We start from the raw sequence: 19,260 nt of genomic DNA on the forward strand, positions 1-19,260 counted from the left end.
TCACTTTTCCAACTTCAGAGAGGCACCCAGCCCAGTTCGCTCCATGGTGGCTGTCAGGGTGGTGGGGTCTGGAGTTGGATCACCAACTACACTTTCCAAGGTTGGAGTGCTGTCTTGGACCTTGGAGGGGTTTTCCAAGCCACCCTATGGTCTCTGGGATGCTCTCCCAGGGATCATAGGCTTGCTCTCTAAGTGACCTAAACATCTCAGAGGGACAAAAATGCATAAGTGAACTGTAAAGTGAACTGAGCATATCCAAAAGAGCATCATTTTGCCTTATTCACCATAGATAAAGCTGTGGTTTAAGGTGTCTTCTGAACAGGGCCATAGTCACATATTTGGCATGAAAAGAAGGCAAAATAATAATAATAATCTGGCATCATCATCAAAACAACAACCAGAACAACAACAAGGCATTTCCCACATGAATGTGAAGGTCTGTGAGTTTCCAAATGAAGTTGGAGTCTACTGTCATGAGTAATGCCATGTTTTTCTGCTCATGTATAACTAAAGATCTCGAAAGAACCCATAAATTTATATAAAAACTTTAATAAAAATGCAAAGCTTCATTCTTCTGCATTTCATATGCACGGTCCCAATGGGGGCCAACAGCAGAACATCCCTAAAACAATAAAACACTTTAAAGCAATTATTTTAAAAAATGGAATGACAAAACAGCAGCATCAAAGGAAGAGGTTGTTGGGAAGAAGAAGGACGAAAAAGCTTTGTTGGAGGAGCCCATAAGGCCTTTTCCACTGTTCCAGGAGATGTTACTTTGAAATGGTGAATTGACCTGATGTCACACATGCACACATTTTGTAGAATCGTCGAGGGAGCAGCAGGTTTCTCCCTGCAGCTTGTTTTGAGCCACCTAGTCCTGCTCTGCTGCCACATCTCATCAGTTCATAGGGAAAACATGCCTGTTTGAGGTGCCCTTTAGATATTCTCTCAGCCGCATGGGAGCTACTTATCTGTGAGCAAATCCCAAGCAGCTAGAAGAATGCTTCACAGACCCAACCCAGATGGGCACAGAACAATCATGTGGGTCATTTCCATAAACTCAGCTCTCCAGTGTGATTCCAATTCCACGCGTTGAGCCCTGCCCATAAATCAGTGGAGGCTGGTGGCTCCAGTTTCAGCAAGAGTGTGAATCCTCTCTGGTTTTCAGTCAGAACTTCAAAGGCACTATCCGAGGTGCTGAACCTAACCCCCAAATAGGTTCACCACCTTTAGAGTACTGACTGGTTCTGACTGAAACCCAGAGTGGATTCATAGCTGTACTGACATTGGAGCCACCATTTTCCACTGCCATATATCCAGCTCATTCAAACATTCTCCAAGCCACATGGGTCCCACTTACAGATGAGGAGTACATCTAAAGTGTGTCCCACAGCATCACAATAGCAACATATAGCATTGTGATGGATGGGTGAGAATTTCAGTTCAGTTCAGTTTGGATAAGAATTTACCACAATTCACCATATTCACTCAGAACAAAAACAACTCAAGATTGGGGGGGGAGGGGGATCGAATGTGGAAGAAACTGAAACCAGGAGACGTATTCATCCAAATAGGTTTTGAGTACTTTGGATAGGGATTCAACAATGTTAGTGCTTAATTAAGGGTTGCCACCTCTTTTTTTCTGACACACTCCTCATCTTTAACAGCTACATGGCAGGCAGGAACAATATTGTGTAAACCTCCCAGAGAGCTTTGGCTATGGGGCGGTATACAAATGCAATAAATAAATAAATAAATAAAACATGGTCCTCATCATCCTGGGAATAGCTGTACCAATTGAATTTGGCTGGTGGAGATGGACAAGAATTTTGTTTCAGTATGTTGTTGACAGGAATTTACCAAGAATTGCAAAGTGCTTCATATTCAGGAGCAAAAGAACTTGTTATCTATCTATCTATCTATCTATTAAAAAAAACTACACACAGAAGAAAGCTAAACTGACTCTACTAGAGGGCAGAATTAGGGGGGAAAGTCACTGAGGGCATGGCTGGATGAGGGTGGCGGAGGGGGATGATCTTGCGATATAGTAACCGTGAGATCCTCCACCTCAATCTACATGCAGCGCGCGCCATCCCAAGAGGAAGAGGATGTTGCGCCTGCCTTCCCCCCCCCCAGAAATGAGCACAGAAGCACTCCTGCGCAAAAGGTAAGTGGGTTTTTTAAAAGCCTCCCGCTTCCCACACACACACACACACACACACCCCTCTGATGGGCGTGGTGCTCCTGAGGAGCTCCATGCCCCATGCCTGGTTCCTGGCTCCTCACGGTTATTTGCAAGGAGCCAGGATAGAAATGGGATGCCCAGCCACACATCCCGTGGTCTCAGGTTCATCCTGGGACCACAGGAAAAGTCAGGATTAAAGGGTAAGGCAATATCCTGGGAAAGGGAAGGATCATCCCTCTCTGCTCCCGGGATCCCCTGTGCATCATGTGGACACACAGGGATGATCCCAGGGTGACCCCCGGGATATCGCCCCATCTAGCCATGCCCCTGAGTATCTCTTTGCTTCATTTACCTGGAATCCTGACTCTCAATTAACCCTTTACTTTCTCCTATGGGGTATTTTGTGAGACTAGGCACATGGCAATTGTGTCTCAAGGGCTTTGCTTGACTCTCCAGTGTTTGATGTGCTGGGTCAATTGAGGCATGCATCAAAGGCACCATAAACCACACAGGAGTGAAGTGACTTGACTCAAGTCACTGAAAGCTAGGAGAAGAGCCATGATGCCAACGTGTCCCATACCACTATACTCTGCACTTCACTGCCACTCATCCCCGACATGGGTACCGTGCTGCCAAAATGAATAGTGTTCTTTTATTACCAAACAGCCCTTGGGCTGACACTGCATACCAACAAAATGCAGTAGCTCTGACTAATGCGCAGAGCAGCCGTGGAGGATATTTGAGTTGCTTTTTCTTCATAGACTGTGTAAGTCCCCGGTAATTGGAACACTGCAACTTTTAGCACATAACAGATGATGCGGCCATGGAGGGAATTTGTCACTGCTTTATTTCACTGCAGCAAGAAGGGCTCATAAGTCACAGCTGACAAATCTTTTAATGACTTCTAAACTTCATTTACAGGAAAGAATGATCATAATCTACAAACAATGATGGGCTACTGCTCTTTCCATATTCTTAAAAAGGGGGATGTAGGGCAGCATGTGGAATTCAACCCCTTTATAAAGGAACGAATTCTTAGAGACCTGATAGACTATACAGTGAGGCAAAGTGGATTGGCAAAGAAGGACTGAAAGAGCAATGTTTGCTAAGTAGATTTGGAGGTGGGGGTGGCAGACAGGGAACCTCCTGCATCTACTACAAACCACTGATAAAATATTCTATGCTAAAATAAATAAATAGCATATAAATAAATATGTTAAAATATTCTTCCAAAGTGCTTTATTGTATTTGCTTTCACAACAGTGGAGGCTGGTTGTGAAAGCCAGAATCCTAAAGCAGCTATCCAAGGTGCTGAACACTATTCCCTCCAATAAATTCCATGCCTTGGATGGGTCCTTTAGAGTTCTGGCTGGTTCTGACTGAAACCCAAGATGGATTCACAACCCCACTCAAATCAGAGCCACCAGCCTCCACTGTTTCACAACAACCCTGTGAAGCAGGTGTCTATTAGTTCTATAATGCAGTTGGGGAATTGAAGCTGAAAGAGAGGGATTTGCCCATGTGGGGCATGTTTCTCAGATTAGTTATTCAGGAATTACAGACACTGCCTATGTCTTATAAATATTGTGTGGAGATAGATCTAGGCTAGGAATAAGCTGTTTTATACTGAGACAGACCCTGGGTCTATCTAGCCCTGTATTGTCAGCACTGACTGGCAGTGTCTCTCCAGCTTTTCAGGCAGGATTCTTTCCTTGTCTTACCTGGAGATGCTAAGGATTGAACCTGGGACTTCCTGCGTGCAAAGCATGTGATCCACCACTGAGCTACGGCCCCACCTACTAGGCAAGAAATTGCAGTTTTATTGCTCAAAAATTCAAGTGTCCAAGAATATCTATTCAATCCATAGACATTCTAATTCAGGGCTGTCTAATATACGTGAATGAACAGCAGCTGAGATACTAGTGTACATTGGCCGATAAGTGCAGAAATATGGACTATATATGTGGTACAGGGATGGGGGAGACGAATGAGTACAATTACGATTGTAGGACTTCCATTGTTAGAGCACATTCGATTTCATTTTTCAGTTTGCAACTGTTTGAAGGGAACAGAAATGGAGGGGAAGGAAGCCCATTGCTATGTGATTATTCAAGATGCAGAGGGGGTGCTTTTGAGGAGTCAAAGAGTATAATTTTATTTATTTATATGTTTACAATATTTATATACCACTCCCCATTCAAAATTTTGGAGTGGTGTACAAGATAAAATACAATAAAAAAAATAATAAAACACCTTAAAATAGATTTTTTAAAGCAAAATGAAAGGTGAACTGTGAGCTGTGACTGGTCATTAAGGAAAGGCTTCCTGGAACAATGACATTTTCAGGAGGCACCAAAAGGAATACAGAGTTGGTGCCCGCCTGACCTCCAGAGGCAGGGAATTCTGTAGGAGGGGAGCCAACACACTGAAGGCTCTTCCCCTGATGGACTCCAATCAGAAGATGGGTCTATGTGGAACCACCAGGAGCATGCCCTCAGATGACCTCAGTGACCGGGCAGGTTGGTAGGGGAGAAGGCGCTCTTTCCCCATAATGGAATGAATTGTACTGAAGGTAGAATTCACAACCCTTGTCTGTCCTGTTTCAGACCACTTTCCATTACACTGAAGTGTTTTTTTATAAATGTAGATCGTTCATTGCAAGACAGCCAACTATAATGGGCTAACATTGATAAGGAACTAAGAAGATTAACGTCAAAATTCCATGAGCGCATAGTTTAATACTAATAGTCTACTAGAGTCAGTTGTGCAGAACAGCAATCATGCATTGATCTCCATTCCGTTAACCCCTTAAAATTCTGGTACCTTAAAATCCTCTGCAGATCCGCCCCTGTGTCCTCAGGCTGGGAAAGCGAGCTTTAAGCACATTGGTTGCCCCTCTCACTTCACCTTTACCTTTTTGTTCTTTCTTTTCTCCTACCTTTTGTTTGTTCTTTTGAGGACAGGGGGAGCTCTTTTGTCTGGCTGCGATGGTTACATAAGCGATGCCACCAAGCTTGGCTTGCGACAGTAAAAATAGTTGTCTGATTAGCATTACAGAACTTTGCCGTAGCAGCCGCAGAGGCGGCAGGGGACAGTTCATTGCATCTCTTTTGACTGCTGATTGTTTCTGCATAGTTGGGTTAACAAAGTAGGCCAAGTTTACAATTTCCAGGAATTCTCTGGGCTGCATTTACACACCAGTACAAGGATGTGCATTAACCTTGACTGGCTGGTTTTAGCAATGCCTGCTGCAAACCGGTAAAGGTTTATGCTCCTTGAAGAAGGAAATAAATGTTGGACTTTTATGGCAGAGGTGAACAATTGTTATGCCTATTGTGTTCATTATTCTTTCCGGCAACCATTTCTTACCTTTTTACTGATGACAGTTTCCCACTTTGACCAGAAAAAGAATTGGAGCTCAGCACAGATATGCTTTTCTCCACTAAAGGATTAACTCTCACTCTGGGGGGATGGTGTGAAACTTGAAATTACAACTGTTCTTTTTCACCCATTGCTAAAGGGTCCTAAGATTACAGCCCTATACATAGTTCCATGGAGGTAAGGCTTACTTCTGAACAAATATCAGTGGAATTAGGCTGTGAGTCTTGGGGCTCTCAAATGACAATAATAGCACATACATCCAACAAATCTAAACCTGTTTGAAATTGATTTATTATGGCTCTCCATTCTTGAATCTCAAAAAAAACTTGTTAATGCTAGTTGGTGGAGATACTGAAAGCTTTTCTACACAAGGTATTTATTGTGCACTCATCATTCCCTACGCATGGGTCCATGATGATGTTGTGACTCGCTTTTGTTTTAAAACAGCACTTTTGGTAACTTTTTTAGAGCAGCAAAACTGTGGTATTATTTCTGAAGCAAACAGAAAAAGCTTCTTCCACTTGTGTGTATGCACTATTCCATTATACCATCGTGCCACCTAGAGGTTATGTAGTGGAAAAGCAGAAAAGGAAAAATTCTTTGCGTAGTGCTCAGATCTCAATTCTGCGACAAAACTGAAAGTAGATTCAGCGGATTAACAGCCTCATTTAGAAAATCCCTGAGAGTTCTGCCATAGAAATCCCCCACAGGTCTTCCTGCCTGGTAATTTTGGGGGTTATGCATTTTTGCAAATGCAAATTTGCACAAATACACATTTGTGCACATTCAGGGAATTGGAAAAAAGCTGACTCCATTAATGAGCAGATGATGGAACAAAAGGCACCTGACAATCCACGAAACACAGTTGGAATAGATTTTACAAAATCCATACATCCCTAGTTTAGAAGGCCCTAAACAGCTCAAGCCTAGGTTATCTGAGAGACCAGCTTCTCCCATATAGGCTGCCTTGGTGTCTAGTCTACATTCTGAGGAGGAGGCCTTGCTGACTGCCCCAATCTACTGACGCTTGTTTGGCCATAGTGCAGAGGAAAGCCTTCTCAGTCGTAATGTCTACTACCTGAAATGATCTCTCCATTGAGGTAAGGCAGGGCCTTGTTGTGGAGTATTTCCACAAACAACTTAAAAGCACTCATTTGCCCAAGTGCTTCCCTGACCACTAAGATTGTCAGCTAGCCCCTAGTTATATTAATAAGATGTTATTGTTTCATTTCTGCTTTATTGTTTTAATGATTGGCTTTATTGTATTTTATCATGATTTCACCTTATAAACCACTTTAGGATTTATTTATTTATTTTTTAAGCTCATCAAAAATCCTCTGAAATGAAATGAGATTAAATTAAACGAAATAAAATGAGCAATGTTCTGGGCTGGCTGAATAGTGTACATCAGAAGTAGACAACTTATGGCCCTCCAGCCTACAAGTCCCATTATCCCTCACTCTTGACTATGCTTCTTAGGGTGGATGGGAGTTGTAGGCCAAAACATCTGGAGGGCCACAAGTCATCCATCCCTGGTGTCCATGATATTTACCTTTTCGTAATTTCTGTGGACATAGGGGAAAGATGGCATGGTTGAATAAGTACAAGCAACTTTTGCTGCAACAGACTGAAGTTTCAGTGAGTGGTTACAGATGCTGAGAAGGTTTTATTTGGGCAAGTGGCCGATGGTAGGCATTCTCCAGGGAAACCTCCTTTCTTCCGCCTTTGCGCTTTGTGACTCATTGTAGGATAACTCAATCACTTCGCTCCGCCATTTAGTGCCTGATGAAAAGCTGCCAACTGCCCTGGTGTAATTGCAGCTATTCATGTCTGTTGTTGTTCCCCTGACAAAAGCGCCACTTCTAAATGTTACAGATTCTTTAATATGCAAATATCACATACTGTTAACCAATCGATCGGTTTGTCCCATGCTCTTGGTTGGTACCTGACTCATAATAGGTTTGCATTATTGTGGTCCCTGTGGTTGTCCTCATTATCATTATGCCCTAGCTTCCATTTTGCTGGCATTGTGTCTCATGCTCCTAGCCATACTGTCTGAAAAGTTAATTTTGTACATGGCCAATTTTCAGCCTGGGGGGGGAAAAATGGTGCACTCTTGTATATGTGCCAAGCAGGGGTCGGTCTGTGCTATATGTTACTGTTGTCACAAACTGTATCATTCACAGTATACTGCATACACATCCGTAAATATTTTTGAATATATTTGAATGCTCACCTGCCATTCTTTAGGAAACAGCTTGGGGATGGAACAAAGAGAATGACTTTCCTACGTTGATTTCAGCTGCATCAATCCCCCTTGCATGCTGCTATGGACTGGGAGGTAACAATAGCTGGCAACAGTTATTTATACAGGCAGACAAGCGATTTTAAAAGAGCTGGAACCCACCTGATTGGTCCTCTCACGTGTCCGCATGCCGTCTGCAGCCACATGGGGTTGTGCTGGAGGGACATGAATTCTGTGCCACTGGGGTTGCATGTGAAAGGAAACATGATTAGCATGTGTCCTTTTCTGGTTAAGTAGACATTCAAAAGAGGTGATCTTTTGTCATTATGGTTTGTTAAATTGGCATGTAGAAGGTTTTGTGTCGCTGCTCTTTGTGAAACAAGGTCAGTGTGTGCATGGGGGTGGGATTGGGTGGGGACATACAGGAAATTTTAAAAGGGACCCTGAGAAAACAGTACATATGCAAGAGGGTTATGTTCACTCCAAAGCTTCATCCTACATGCGAACTACTTAAATCCCTTTGAAAATCAATAGAATTTTATGTACAGGGTGCAACCCTAAATGCTTTTCAGGACAAAACTGACAAGATAGATGAGAGGCTTACCAGGCGATGACATGCACAGATTGTGGAAAGTTGCCACTTGGTAAATGGCTGTTTATAACTGCCTCATCTTTCTTTTGGGGAAAAAGAAACATCTCAAATGTCTCATGCACTGAAGAGTTTTAAGCAGGCCTTGCTACCAATTGCAGCCATATGGCCACACCAGAAGGAGACGCAAAGCAGTAGGGCCCCTCCATCACCTTGGCTGAGCTCAACTACCATTTGGCTCCCCCAGAACTGTCTCCATCCGAAGTCCTTCTACTTGGCTGCCTCCAAGGGAAAGACAAAAAAGCAAGGCCTCCTCATCCATCAGCTGACTTGCGACCAATATCCTCCGATCTGGCAACACTTATCCACATCTCAGTTATATCATGGTTAGACAATTGCTATGTGCTCTACCTGGGGCTTCTCTTCAAGAGTGTCCAGAAGCTTCAAATGGTGAAAAATGCAGCAGCCAGGCTGCTACCAGTGCATGAGATTGTGATCACATCTCCTCAATACTAAAAAAAAAAAAAAAAAATTGCACTGGTTCCCAATAGTTTTCGGGGCTCAATTCGAGGTGTTATTATCATCTTTAAAGCTCTAAATAGCTTAGAGCCGGGTTATCTGAGGGGCCACCTATCTCGGTATGAACCTGCTTGGTTATTAAGATCAGCAGGAAATGCCATTTTAAAGTCACAGTCACTTGCAAAGTTCTCCTTGTCAGGCACAGCAGAAATGGCTTTCCTCTGTGTTGCTCCTAAAGTTTGGAATGTACTCCCTTTGGAGTTGAAACTGGTCCTCCGCAGCCCCTCTCAGGTCCATCCTGGGCCTACCCCAAAGCCCTGAGCCAAGACTGGCTGAAGGAGGAAGGCCCTCAAGAAAAGAGCCACCACAGGCCCAGTGAGAAGAAGCTGAGGTAAAGTAGTCTGAGTGAGCACAAAGCATCCTGAGAGTTGTTTTCGGTAGGAGGTGATGGGGGGAAGGGGCCAATTATGAAAGGGGAAAACAAGCTTCAAGCATCGCCACAAAAATATTTATATTGGTGGTGGTAGAGGGTAATACTCAGTCAAGGGATGCACAAAGAATTCTGGGAATTGTGGTACTGGAGGTTTAGCTTTTCAACTTAAAGAAATTATAAATGCTCTTCTTAAAGAGAACATCTTTTTTCCACTTTTGCCTGATTATTTGTAGTAGATTTGTTTAAAAAGTGTACAGTTCTTCCAGTCAGAATGGAAACAGACAAACATGTTTTTATCCGCTCATTCTCACACTGCTAGGACCTGTGGCAACATGGGCTTTACGCTATGACATACTTCATGTATTTGCACAATTCTGCTATATCACACTGCCATCTAGTGGCTGTATAATGACGCATATAGAACGAGAGAGAGAGAGAGAGAGAACGAACCTCTGGGGAAAGCACATGTAAAAGAGCCGATCTTAATTCCATAAATAATTCTGAAGCATAAGCCTCGATAAAGGGATAAAAGCTTCATGTAGAATTGTCATAAATTTCCTATGATCCTGGTGCTTGGAACACACCCATAACAGTATTCTAAGTACCAGGGATAGAGGCAGTGGAAGCTGGTGGCTCCTCTTTCAGTGGGGCAATGAATCGACTCTGGGTTGCAGTCAGAACCAGTCAGAACTCTAAAGGAGCTCTCCAAAGTGTTCAATCACAGCCCCAAAATGAGTTCAGCACCTTGGATAGCTGCTTTAGAAAACTAACTTGGGTGGGGAGGAGACACATCATTCCCTGCCCACCCACTACGGTGGCAGTAAAAGCCAAGTAAATAAGCGAGACAGAGGAGCAACCTATGTCCCCCAGCTTCCAATTGTAATTTGAGTTGCAGAATCATGAGAAAAGAGGGTGGTATGGAACACAGGCATGTATATGTCTCAAATGTATTTGTTGTTTATTCGTTCAGTCGCTTCCGACTCTTCGTGACTTCATGGACCAGCCCACGCCAGAGCTTTCTGTCGGCTGTCGCCACCCCCAGCTCCCCCAAGGTCAAGTCTGTCACCTCCAAAATATCATCCATCCATCTTGCCCTTGGTCGGCCCCTCTTCCTTTTGCCTTCCACTTTCCCTAGCATCAGCCTCTTCTCCAGGGTACCCTGTCTTCTCATTATGTGGCCAAAGTACTTCAGTTTTGCCTTTAATACCATTCCCTCAAGTAAGCAGTCTGGCTTTATTTCCTGGAGTATGGACTGGTTTGATCTTCTTGCAGTCCATGGCACTCTCAGAATTTTCCTCCAACACCACAGTTCAAAAGCAGCTATCTTCCTTCGCTCAGCCTTCCTTATGGTCCAGCTCTCGCAGCCATAGGTTACAATTATGAGCCTTATCAACATCACTATAAGTTGTTGTTTTTGTTATTGTTATTGTTATTATTATTATTATATTAGTGATACTGCTGAAATTCAAAATTAGTCAGTTCGTAAGTTGAATCTGGCATGTGTAACAAGCCCTTACTTAGATCTCGCAAACTTCATTTTATTTTTAGTAATTCAAACTGTGTGGTTCATAGGGGTGGGGGTTCTTGGTAAACCTGTGGTAATATAGATTAAACCCATTTCCTTCTTTATTTTTACAATATTTGTAAAGCTAAGAGCCTCTCCAAGAGGCTAGGAGGCATAGTACCTGCTTTGTTGTTGATTCGTTCAGTCGTTTCCGACTCTTCGTGACTTCATGGACCAGCCCACGCCAGAGATTTCTGTCAAAATGGGAGTGGGATTATCCCTGAGAATGAGACTATGTGATCATATTATGTTGTTTCCAAAGGCTAGACAGAAGGAGAAACAAGATGGCTGACCCCATGGGCCTCCCAAAAAGACCATGAGAGGATGAGGCGGCACCATTCCCAGGGACAAATTTAGCCCATTTTGAAAGCAACTGTTCCTTATCTTTTGGAGATACTTTTACCTTTAAAGGGGTTTCAGGAAATTAAAAAGGAATGGTTAAAAAGCAACCTCGTATTACTGTAAAATTAAATTTGTAAATACTTCAAAATCTTGCAGAAACAAAAGCCTTTTCACCCCTGAAAATAGCAATTTTGTTCTTGAACTTAGTCGTTCCTTAAGGTATCGTGGGAGTGGATGCTCCTATTCATGCAGCACAGTTGGCAACTGGTGCTTGCAACTAATCTATCCCTTTGTCACACACATGCACACACTGTGAAGTCCCACGTTCTCTGAATGACATGCTTATCTTTAGATCTGGCTATATTCAATTAAGAAAGTTGCTGCCGAACATTGCAAGGAAGTTCATGTGCCAAGGATTCTGTTTGCTCTGGAATAAATCGCTCTGCAGTTAACATGACATTAGTGCTCTTGGCACATTGGTTCATTAACTAAAATCTAGTCAATAGGCTACTGATGAGAAGCTATCTCATGAGGTGCATAACAGGACAAGTTGGAGACAGGGAAGAGAGAGCATCGTGTTTGCCTATTAGGACATGACTGAGAAAGAATTACAGAGTAATTCCAGACAAATTAGTCATGGCCAGCCATTAATGATGGTCCTCTTAGGCCTCTAATGAGCTGGATCCAAACCATCACAGAAAAGTGTGTGGGTTTTTTAATGAGATAAATTCATGACCGGATGTCCCATTGCTCACTATGTAATCATGCATACCAATGGGACCATATATGACATTCTGGTTTAATTGTTCTTTATTTTTTCAACTTTTCCTCTAAGATTCTGTTTCTTCCAAAGAACGTCCCTCCACTCTTCCCCTGCACCTTTGCTAGCATAAGCTAAATGTTAGCCATAAAATTCTGAGTATGCAAGTGCAGCCAAAAGGAGCTTATCTGATTCAATTGACCTTTACCATTTATTTTGCTTCTGTCAAAAAGCATGTCGGCCTACACGAGAGATTTCTGAGGCGATTAGGAATGGAAACTATAGAAAAGTCTACTTGTTGCATTTATCTGCAGAACATGAAGTCCGTGCTGCTTTCTCTCCTCTCTTTTTGTTTAATGAATGAGAAATGAATGAAAAGAATTTTAATAAGGGACTCAAAAGACAGTATTCAAGAATCTACAAAAGATTTATGTGGACCAATTGTTGAATATGAGTGCTCCTTTAGAGTACTTAATATTGGCTTTGGGGATCTCATCTTAAGCCCCTATCAGATATAGAGCGAAAATCATTCACTCACACAGTCTTGTCACATTGCACTGCATTTCATTTTAGGGATACATGTATTTTAAGTCTGGTGAGGAGGCAGCTCATCTGCATACTCTTTCAGCAGGCACAGCTGAAGATGCCAGAGATGGCCTTGAACTGACTCGTGGGCTTTGGGCCACCCTGCGCTCTCTCCACCAGCAGTCTGCAATCTGGTGAAGCGGCATACGCATTGATGACAACAAACACCAACCACACGTTGTTACCATTTAAACTGGAACCATAAAATCACAACCCCATCAAAGAAAAGGGGGGGCAAGTAACCAGACTCTGCTGTGTTATTTTCTACATCACTTGACTTCCTCTGTGCTAATCTGTTGCAAACAATAGTAAAAACTTGTAGCAAAAAAGCCTCATTTTAAAAACAATAGTAAAAAAAAAAAAGGCTCCTTATCGCCTCATTCACTTGCTGGAGCAAGGAGGGTCTGTCAATTATCCTGGCAGTCCAGGAGATGTGATAATCACTCCTGGTCTGAAAAAAGTCCTGGTGCTTTGCTCCCCGGTGTTCTCCCTCCATCACACCTTCCCCAGCACAATGCTTACCTTCAAAGAAGGAGCGACAACTGGAGGAAGGGTGGGGGAAAGAAGAAGAACTGCTAACCCAAGTTCCCAAATCATGACTGAGGCCTGCTGATTGCAAAGCCAAAGTTGGGGTAAAAGGCAGGATCCAACTGTGTCATTCCTTTGGGGCAAATGATGATTTATTTATTTATTTATTTATTTATTTATTATATTATATACCGCCCCATAGCAGAAGCTCTCTGGCCAGTTTACAACAGTTAAAAATGGTAAACATTAAAAAGTATACAAAATTTTTAAAAAAACATCAGAAACATAAAAACAACAGTATCCATTTAAAAACAACAATTAATTAACAATTAAAAACAATTAATTAATTAACAATTAATTAACAATTAATTAACATTTAAAAACAACAATTAATTAACAATTAAAAACATAAAAACAACAGGATCCATTTAAAAACAACAATTCTGGGGTTCATTAAAAACAAACTTAACGTTGTTAAATGCTGTTAAAATGCCTGGGAAAAGAGAAGAGTCTTGACCGGGTGCCGAAAAGATAACAACGTTGGCACCAGGCGAGCCTCATCGGGGAGATCATTCCACAGTCGGGGGGCCACCACTGAGAAGGCCCTCTCCCTTGTTGCCATCCTCCGAGCTTCCCTCGGAGTAGGCACTCGGAGGAGGACCTTAGATGTTGAGCGCAGGGTACGGGTAGGTTCATGTCGGGAGAGGCGTTCCATCAGGTATTGCGGTCCCAAGCCATGTAGGGCTTCATAGGTTAAGACCAGCACCTTGAATTGGGCTCGGAAACATATAGGCAGCCAATGCAAGCAGGCCAGAATTGGTGTTATATGCTCAAACCTCCCTGTTCCAGCTATCAATCTGGCTGCTGCATTAGCGGAAGCGAGGCTCTGAACACAAGAATCCAGCTAAATTTACATTTGCAGAAGCATGATTGCACAAGCGGTTGTTCATTATGCTTGTGCAACTCATTGCGCATAACTCTTGTGAAACTCATTGTGCAACCTGTTGTGCATATCACGCTTACACAATCTTATGCAAGACCTTGTACAACAGTTGTGCAAGCGTAACAGGAAACCACTTGTGCAATGGAGAGATTCAGCAGAGCACTATTTCAAATTGTGGAATGACGCCATTGGATGCTGCCCCAAAATCTGCATGTTGTAGATACAGGCACTGAGGAGCAAGAACATTGAGTCTGCAGACCTATATGCATTTATCTGGGAGTAAGTCCCATGGAATTCAATGGGGTTTATATCTGAGGAAACATGTACAGAATTGCATTATTTCTGTTCTGTGTCAATGTCCCATGCATTCAATCCGAAATCGGTCCCATCTATTTTCTGCATAAGTCCATGATTAAAAAAAACTCAAATGCATGAACATTTTCCTTTATTTTGAATGCAATTTCACCTAGCATATGCCATTTTGTCTGCAACTTTTCCTAACGTAAGTTGCATAAAACATTCTGTAATATATTCATTTTGGGACACAATGTTTGAGCTGAGGAAATTGGAGATGTGCACTATCCAAAGAAGAACTGTGTTCTGATACACATATTAGTCCATGAAGTGTGAATTGGTTGATTTACTTAGAAATGCAGACTAGACTAATTTCTCCCTCATCTCTTGATTGCACAAGAAATTATTTACCCCTCTTCTCCATGATAAACCATTGGCAGTTCTTGTGTCTCAGTCCCATTCTCTGTCGATATTTATTCTGATCAACGCTTTGAAACCATGTAACACCTTGCAGACACCATAAGCAAAGCAAGCAAGCAAACAAAATCCTGTTGCATCATCTGCTCTACGGCGCAAAGACAGCTCACAGACAATAGGGAGACCGCTGCCATCACAGTAGTTGGGGATTAGGCTGAGTGCTTGTTAAAAGAAAATTGAAGAAATGTTTATTTTCCACCTGAGCGGTGAAATGGCGCATAAGGGAGAGATCTCATGAATTGTCAGAAGTACCTCTAAGGAAATTATCAAGCAGAGTGCTTCATTTGCATCTCACAGGCACGGAGAGAGGATCAGCCACACAGACCGACACAGCATGCTTTCCCAGGCATGGAGAGGTACCGCCAGCATTAGGGGGAAAGAAGTGTAATTTGAAATCTTTGAGGTTTTCGCAGTCTTGGAACCAAACTAGACATGACGTTATTCACGTTGTTTGGACTTGCAGAGTTGTTTGTTTTTTAATGAATAGCCAGCAGGGGTGGGGCGGGGAGGAGGCAGTTCAGAACTGGAGCATGTGGGGCTTTAAACCTTTGCCATTGGTTCAGTTAGAAATCAGGGCCACACCTGTCATTTGTAATGGTAGTATAGTGCCCGTTGGTACCAATAGGAGGTTTTTCACCAGGGCTACAGGCTGGAGCATCCTTCCCAACTTGGACTAGTCCAGATGTTTTGGACTAGAACTCCCTACCTTCCTGACAATTGGCCATGCTGATGGGAGTTAGCATCCAAAACATCTGGAGGGCACCAGGTTGGGGAAGGCTGGGCTAGAACAACTTTGTAGGCAGTAAAAGATTCCTGGATGCTGCATGGTTCCACCCACTCAAGCTGGCCATTGGCTCTCCTCAATAGGAAGTGTTTTAACTGCTCCCTGTTTGTGCTGGGACTTCATAATACAATTTGCAGGCTCTGGACTTGGCATCTAGTTCTGACTCTTGGCTTGACACCTCCTAATCCAGCTCCACCTACGGTTCCATGCCAAAAATTAGTCATGGTATTTTATATGGATCATTTACTTCTGCTATACTACTCTGCCTTCCAAAATTAAATGGAGGAGCTTAGCAGGATAGATCATATAATATACATCCTGCTATCCTTGTACTGCTATTTAATTCTGCTCTCTTTATTCCACTTGTCCTCTGCATTGATTGATTCAGTTCATTTTACTTTGGAGATAAATGTCATATGGCTCCCATTTATTTTATTTTTATTTAATGAAAACTTTTGATTCTTCTAAACTGTCCACAACTTGGCCTTTCTCTTTCCCCCTTGATTTCCATGATGTTTCAGTCTTGATACATCTATTTTCCGGCGTATAAGACGACTGGGCGTATAAGACGACCCCCAACTTTTCCAGTTAAAATATAGAGTTTGGGATATACTCGCCGTATAAGACTACCCCTCTTCCAACGCACACCAAATAAAAATTAAAAAGTTGTGCGCCTGCAGCTGGCGAGAAGCGGCTGCCTGAGCTGAGGAAGGCTGGTGCTGCTTTCGCGCTCTCATTCTCTCCCGGTTTACGAGTCTGTGTCTGTGGCGCGCTGCCGGGCTAGACTCCATCAGGAGTTGCTCGCTGAGCCGCTTCTCCTCTCTCCCTCGCTCGGTCGCTCTCCTCCCCCCCCTCGCTCTCCTCCTTCCTTCCCTCCTGCTCGCTCGCGCTCTCTCGCTCGCTTTCTCTCTCACACACACCAACACACACACACACACACACAGAATTCAGGAGCTCGTGGCTTCGGTTGAAGGTGAGCAGCTCGCGCTCCCTTTGCCTGCCTCAATCACCGACACCCTCAGAACCCAAACAGTAAAAAGGGGGGGGAGGAGAAAAAGAAAGAGGCGGAGGGGGGCAACGGTGTGCGTGTATATATATAGGCAAGCCTTAAACAGAAGGATGGGGATTTGAACCATATGCGGCGACCGCAGATTCTCCAGTCCGGCTCGGAAGTTACAGCACCCGCCCTATAAGACGACACCCGGCGTATAAGACGACTCCTGACTTTTGAGAAGATTTTCCTGGGTTAAAAAGTCGTCTTATACGCCGGAAAATACGGTACTTTTCTTCTTTGTAAGCCCTGTTCTATCAAACATTTTCCTTTACTTCTTTTTTCTCTATGCAACTAGAATGTGCTTCATAATCATGAACTCTTTCCTTCTTTTATCATTGCATGTATCTCTTTTGATACATATAAATACTGAAAATAAATAAATATGAATTCCCTCAATTTTCCCATTCCTGCTGTTTCGTTTAAAAAAAAGGAAAGGTAGATTTAGGAAAGGTAGAACCAGTGTGGTTAGTGGCTAAAGTGTTGGGACTGGGAGTCAGGAGATTTGGGTTCTAGTCCCCATTTGGGCCAGTCACAGACTCTGAGCCCAACCTACCTCACAGGGCTGTTGTTGTGAGGATAAAATGGAAAGGAGGAGGATTATGAACACTGCCTTGGGTTCCTAGGAGGAAAAAGGTGGGATATCACTGTGATAAATACATAAACTGATGATGATAATCAGAACATCGAGGGGAAAGGTGCAGAAGTTGAACTGTACCTCTTTAATGAAATGGAGAGAATCCTAATTTCAGAATGCCACAGAATGAGCTTGATTTTGGAGATTATACTTTGGAAAAATGAGGTTCTGAACTTTTACCACTTTCACAAGAACCATGGGGTGGGGGGATGATGATAATGATGTTTTTGATATTCCTCCTTTCTTCCTTTGTCCTCAAGGCAGCCTACGTGGTTCTGACTCAGCCCAGCCCAGCCTCATTTTATCATCACAACAACCCTTTGAGGTAGTTAGTGGATGTCCCAAGGTGACCCAGTGAGCTACATGGCTGAGTGTGGACTTAAAGCCGATCTCCCCAGTCCTAGCCCAATATTCTAATTAAGTCTTCCCCAAACTGATGCCCTCTAGATATTTTTGGACTAAAACTCCCACTATCCCTGACCATTGCCCATGTTGGCTGGGCCTGATGGGAATTATGGTCCAAAGCATCTGGAGAACACCAGGTTGGGAAAAGCTGCTCTAATCACTACAGCACACTGGCTCTCGAGACCTACAAAAAACTATTTGCTTACATATTAATTTTAAAAATTCACGTTTCAGGATATGTTCCCTAGAAAGCATTCAAGAAATCCCAGAAAGCAACATCAGTTTCATAAGTTTAGTTGAATAACTCTTAAATATTTCCCCTTCATTTTTAAACAACATTCTACTCTCCCAGCAATTTTCTCCTCAAGAAGCTCAAGTATCAGAACCAAATTCCCAGCCAAGCAAAGGACTATTTCACACAGTTCTGTCATTCTAGTTCAATGAAGTTACTGAATTACACAAGAGCCCAAAGGTTGTCCATCCATCTTCTGGTAGAGATAGTGAGACCCTTAAACAATCTGGAGAGGAACTGATGGGGATTGAGTCATTAAACAGACCGCAGTCTCTGCTCTGCTCTTAAACAAATATTTTGCAACTTACAGGACTGTTTGGGAATTTCTTTGTAAAACTCCTTGAGCCTTCTTCAGGGGAATGGCTAGTACTGGGATTTTTAATACAATATATTAATATGCATGTGCAGATTTTATCATGGTGTGCATTTTTCTATAGCAGCCTTGCCCCTAGTAGCCTCCACAGGTTTTGAACTCCAAATCCCAGCCGACTGGGGCTCATGGGACATGATGTCCAAAACATCTAGAGAGCACCAGGTTAGGGAAGACTGCTGTGTAGTATAACAGTGGAATTAAAATCTCCTACATCTTTCATTGAAGTAATACTTGCATGATGCAGAGGATTCTGGGAGAAGTTACAGGGTGTAGTTTCCTTTTTCTCAAAGTGTTGGCAATGCCTGCTGGCTCTACCATTAGTAGGGTGACCATATGAAAAGGAGGACAGGGCTCCTGTATCTTTAACAGTTGCAGAGAAAAGGGAATTTCAGCAGGTGTCATTTGTATATACGGTAAAATTCCCTCTTCATCACAAAAGTTAAAGCTGCAGGAGCTATACTAGAGTGACCAGATTTAAAAGAGGGCAGGGAACCTGCAGCTTTAACTGTTGTGATGAAGAGGAAATTTCACCAGGTTCCCCATATATACAAATGACACCTGCTGAAATTTCCTTTTCAATACAACTGTTAAAGATACAGGAGCCCTGTCCTCCTTTTCATATGGTCACCCTACCATTAGGCAAGGTGAGGCAGCCACCACATGCATCTGATTTTGGGGGTCATGAACAGGTAGCAAATTCTTTGTTATTATTTTTAGAAAATATGCGTCTTGACTTGGAGGCAGGGGTCCATTTGCTGCTCTGCCTCAGGTAGCAAAATATCTGTCATGGCCCACAAAAAGGCGAACAGAAAATACATCTTAGAACAGGTGAGCGTAACCTCCAGCAAACGGCCTTAATCCAGCCTGTGCTGG

The 19,260-nt window shown here is 42.9% G+C and overlaps 1 protein-coding gene and 1 long non-coding RNA gene across 3 annotated transcripts in view; one reads left to right on the top strand and one right to left on the bottom strand.

The window, feature by feature from the left end:
- Positions 1-19,260, top strand: part of RALY (RALY heterogeneous nuclear ribonucleoprotein) — a 278,971-nt gene that overhangs the window by 190,283 nt on the left and 69,428 nt on the right. Inside the window, exon 3 of one of the 2 annotated variants that reach the window (XM_063145266.1) lies at positions 15,143-15,201. The exons of the other annotated variant lie outside the window; for it this stretch is intronic. Coding sequence (XP_063001336.1) covers positions 15,180-15,201 — 22 coding nt within the window. The 5' untranslated portion in view covers positions 15,143-15,179. The remainder of the gene's footprint in view (positions 1-15,142; positions 15,202-19,260) is intronic. 2 annotated transcript variants of the gene reach the window in all.
- The window catches only part of LOC134411508 (uncharacterized), a 128,404-nt gene continuing 125,312 nt past the window's right edge, over positions 16,169-19,260 (bottom strand). Inside the window, exons 2-3 of the long non-coding RNA XR_010026355.1 lie at positions 16,831-16,915; positions 16,169-16,261 (exon numbers count right to left, since the gene is read on the bottom strand). This is a non-coding gene — a long non-coding RNA (uncharacterized LOC134411508). The remainder of the gene's footprint in view (positions 16,262-16,830; positions 16,916-19,260) is intronic.

Source organism: Elgaria multicarinata, chromosome 1 (genome assembly GCF_023053635.1).
Source record: "Elgaria multicarinata webbii isolate HBS135686 ecotype San Diego chromosome 1, rElgMul1.1.pri, whole genome shotgun sequence".
Classification (NCBI taxonomy): domain Eukaryota; kingdom Metazoa; phylum Chordata; class Lepidosauria; order Squamata; family Anguidae; genus Elgaria; species Elgaria multicarinata.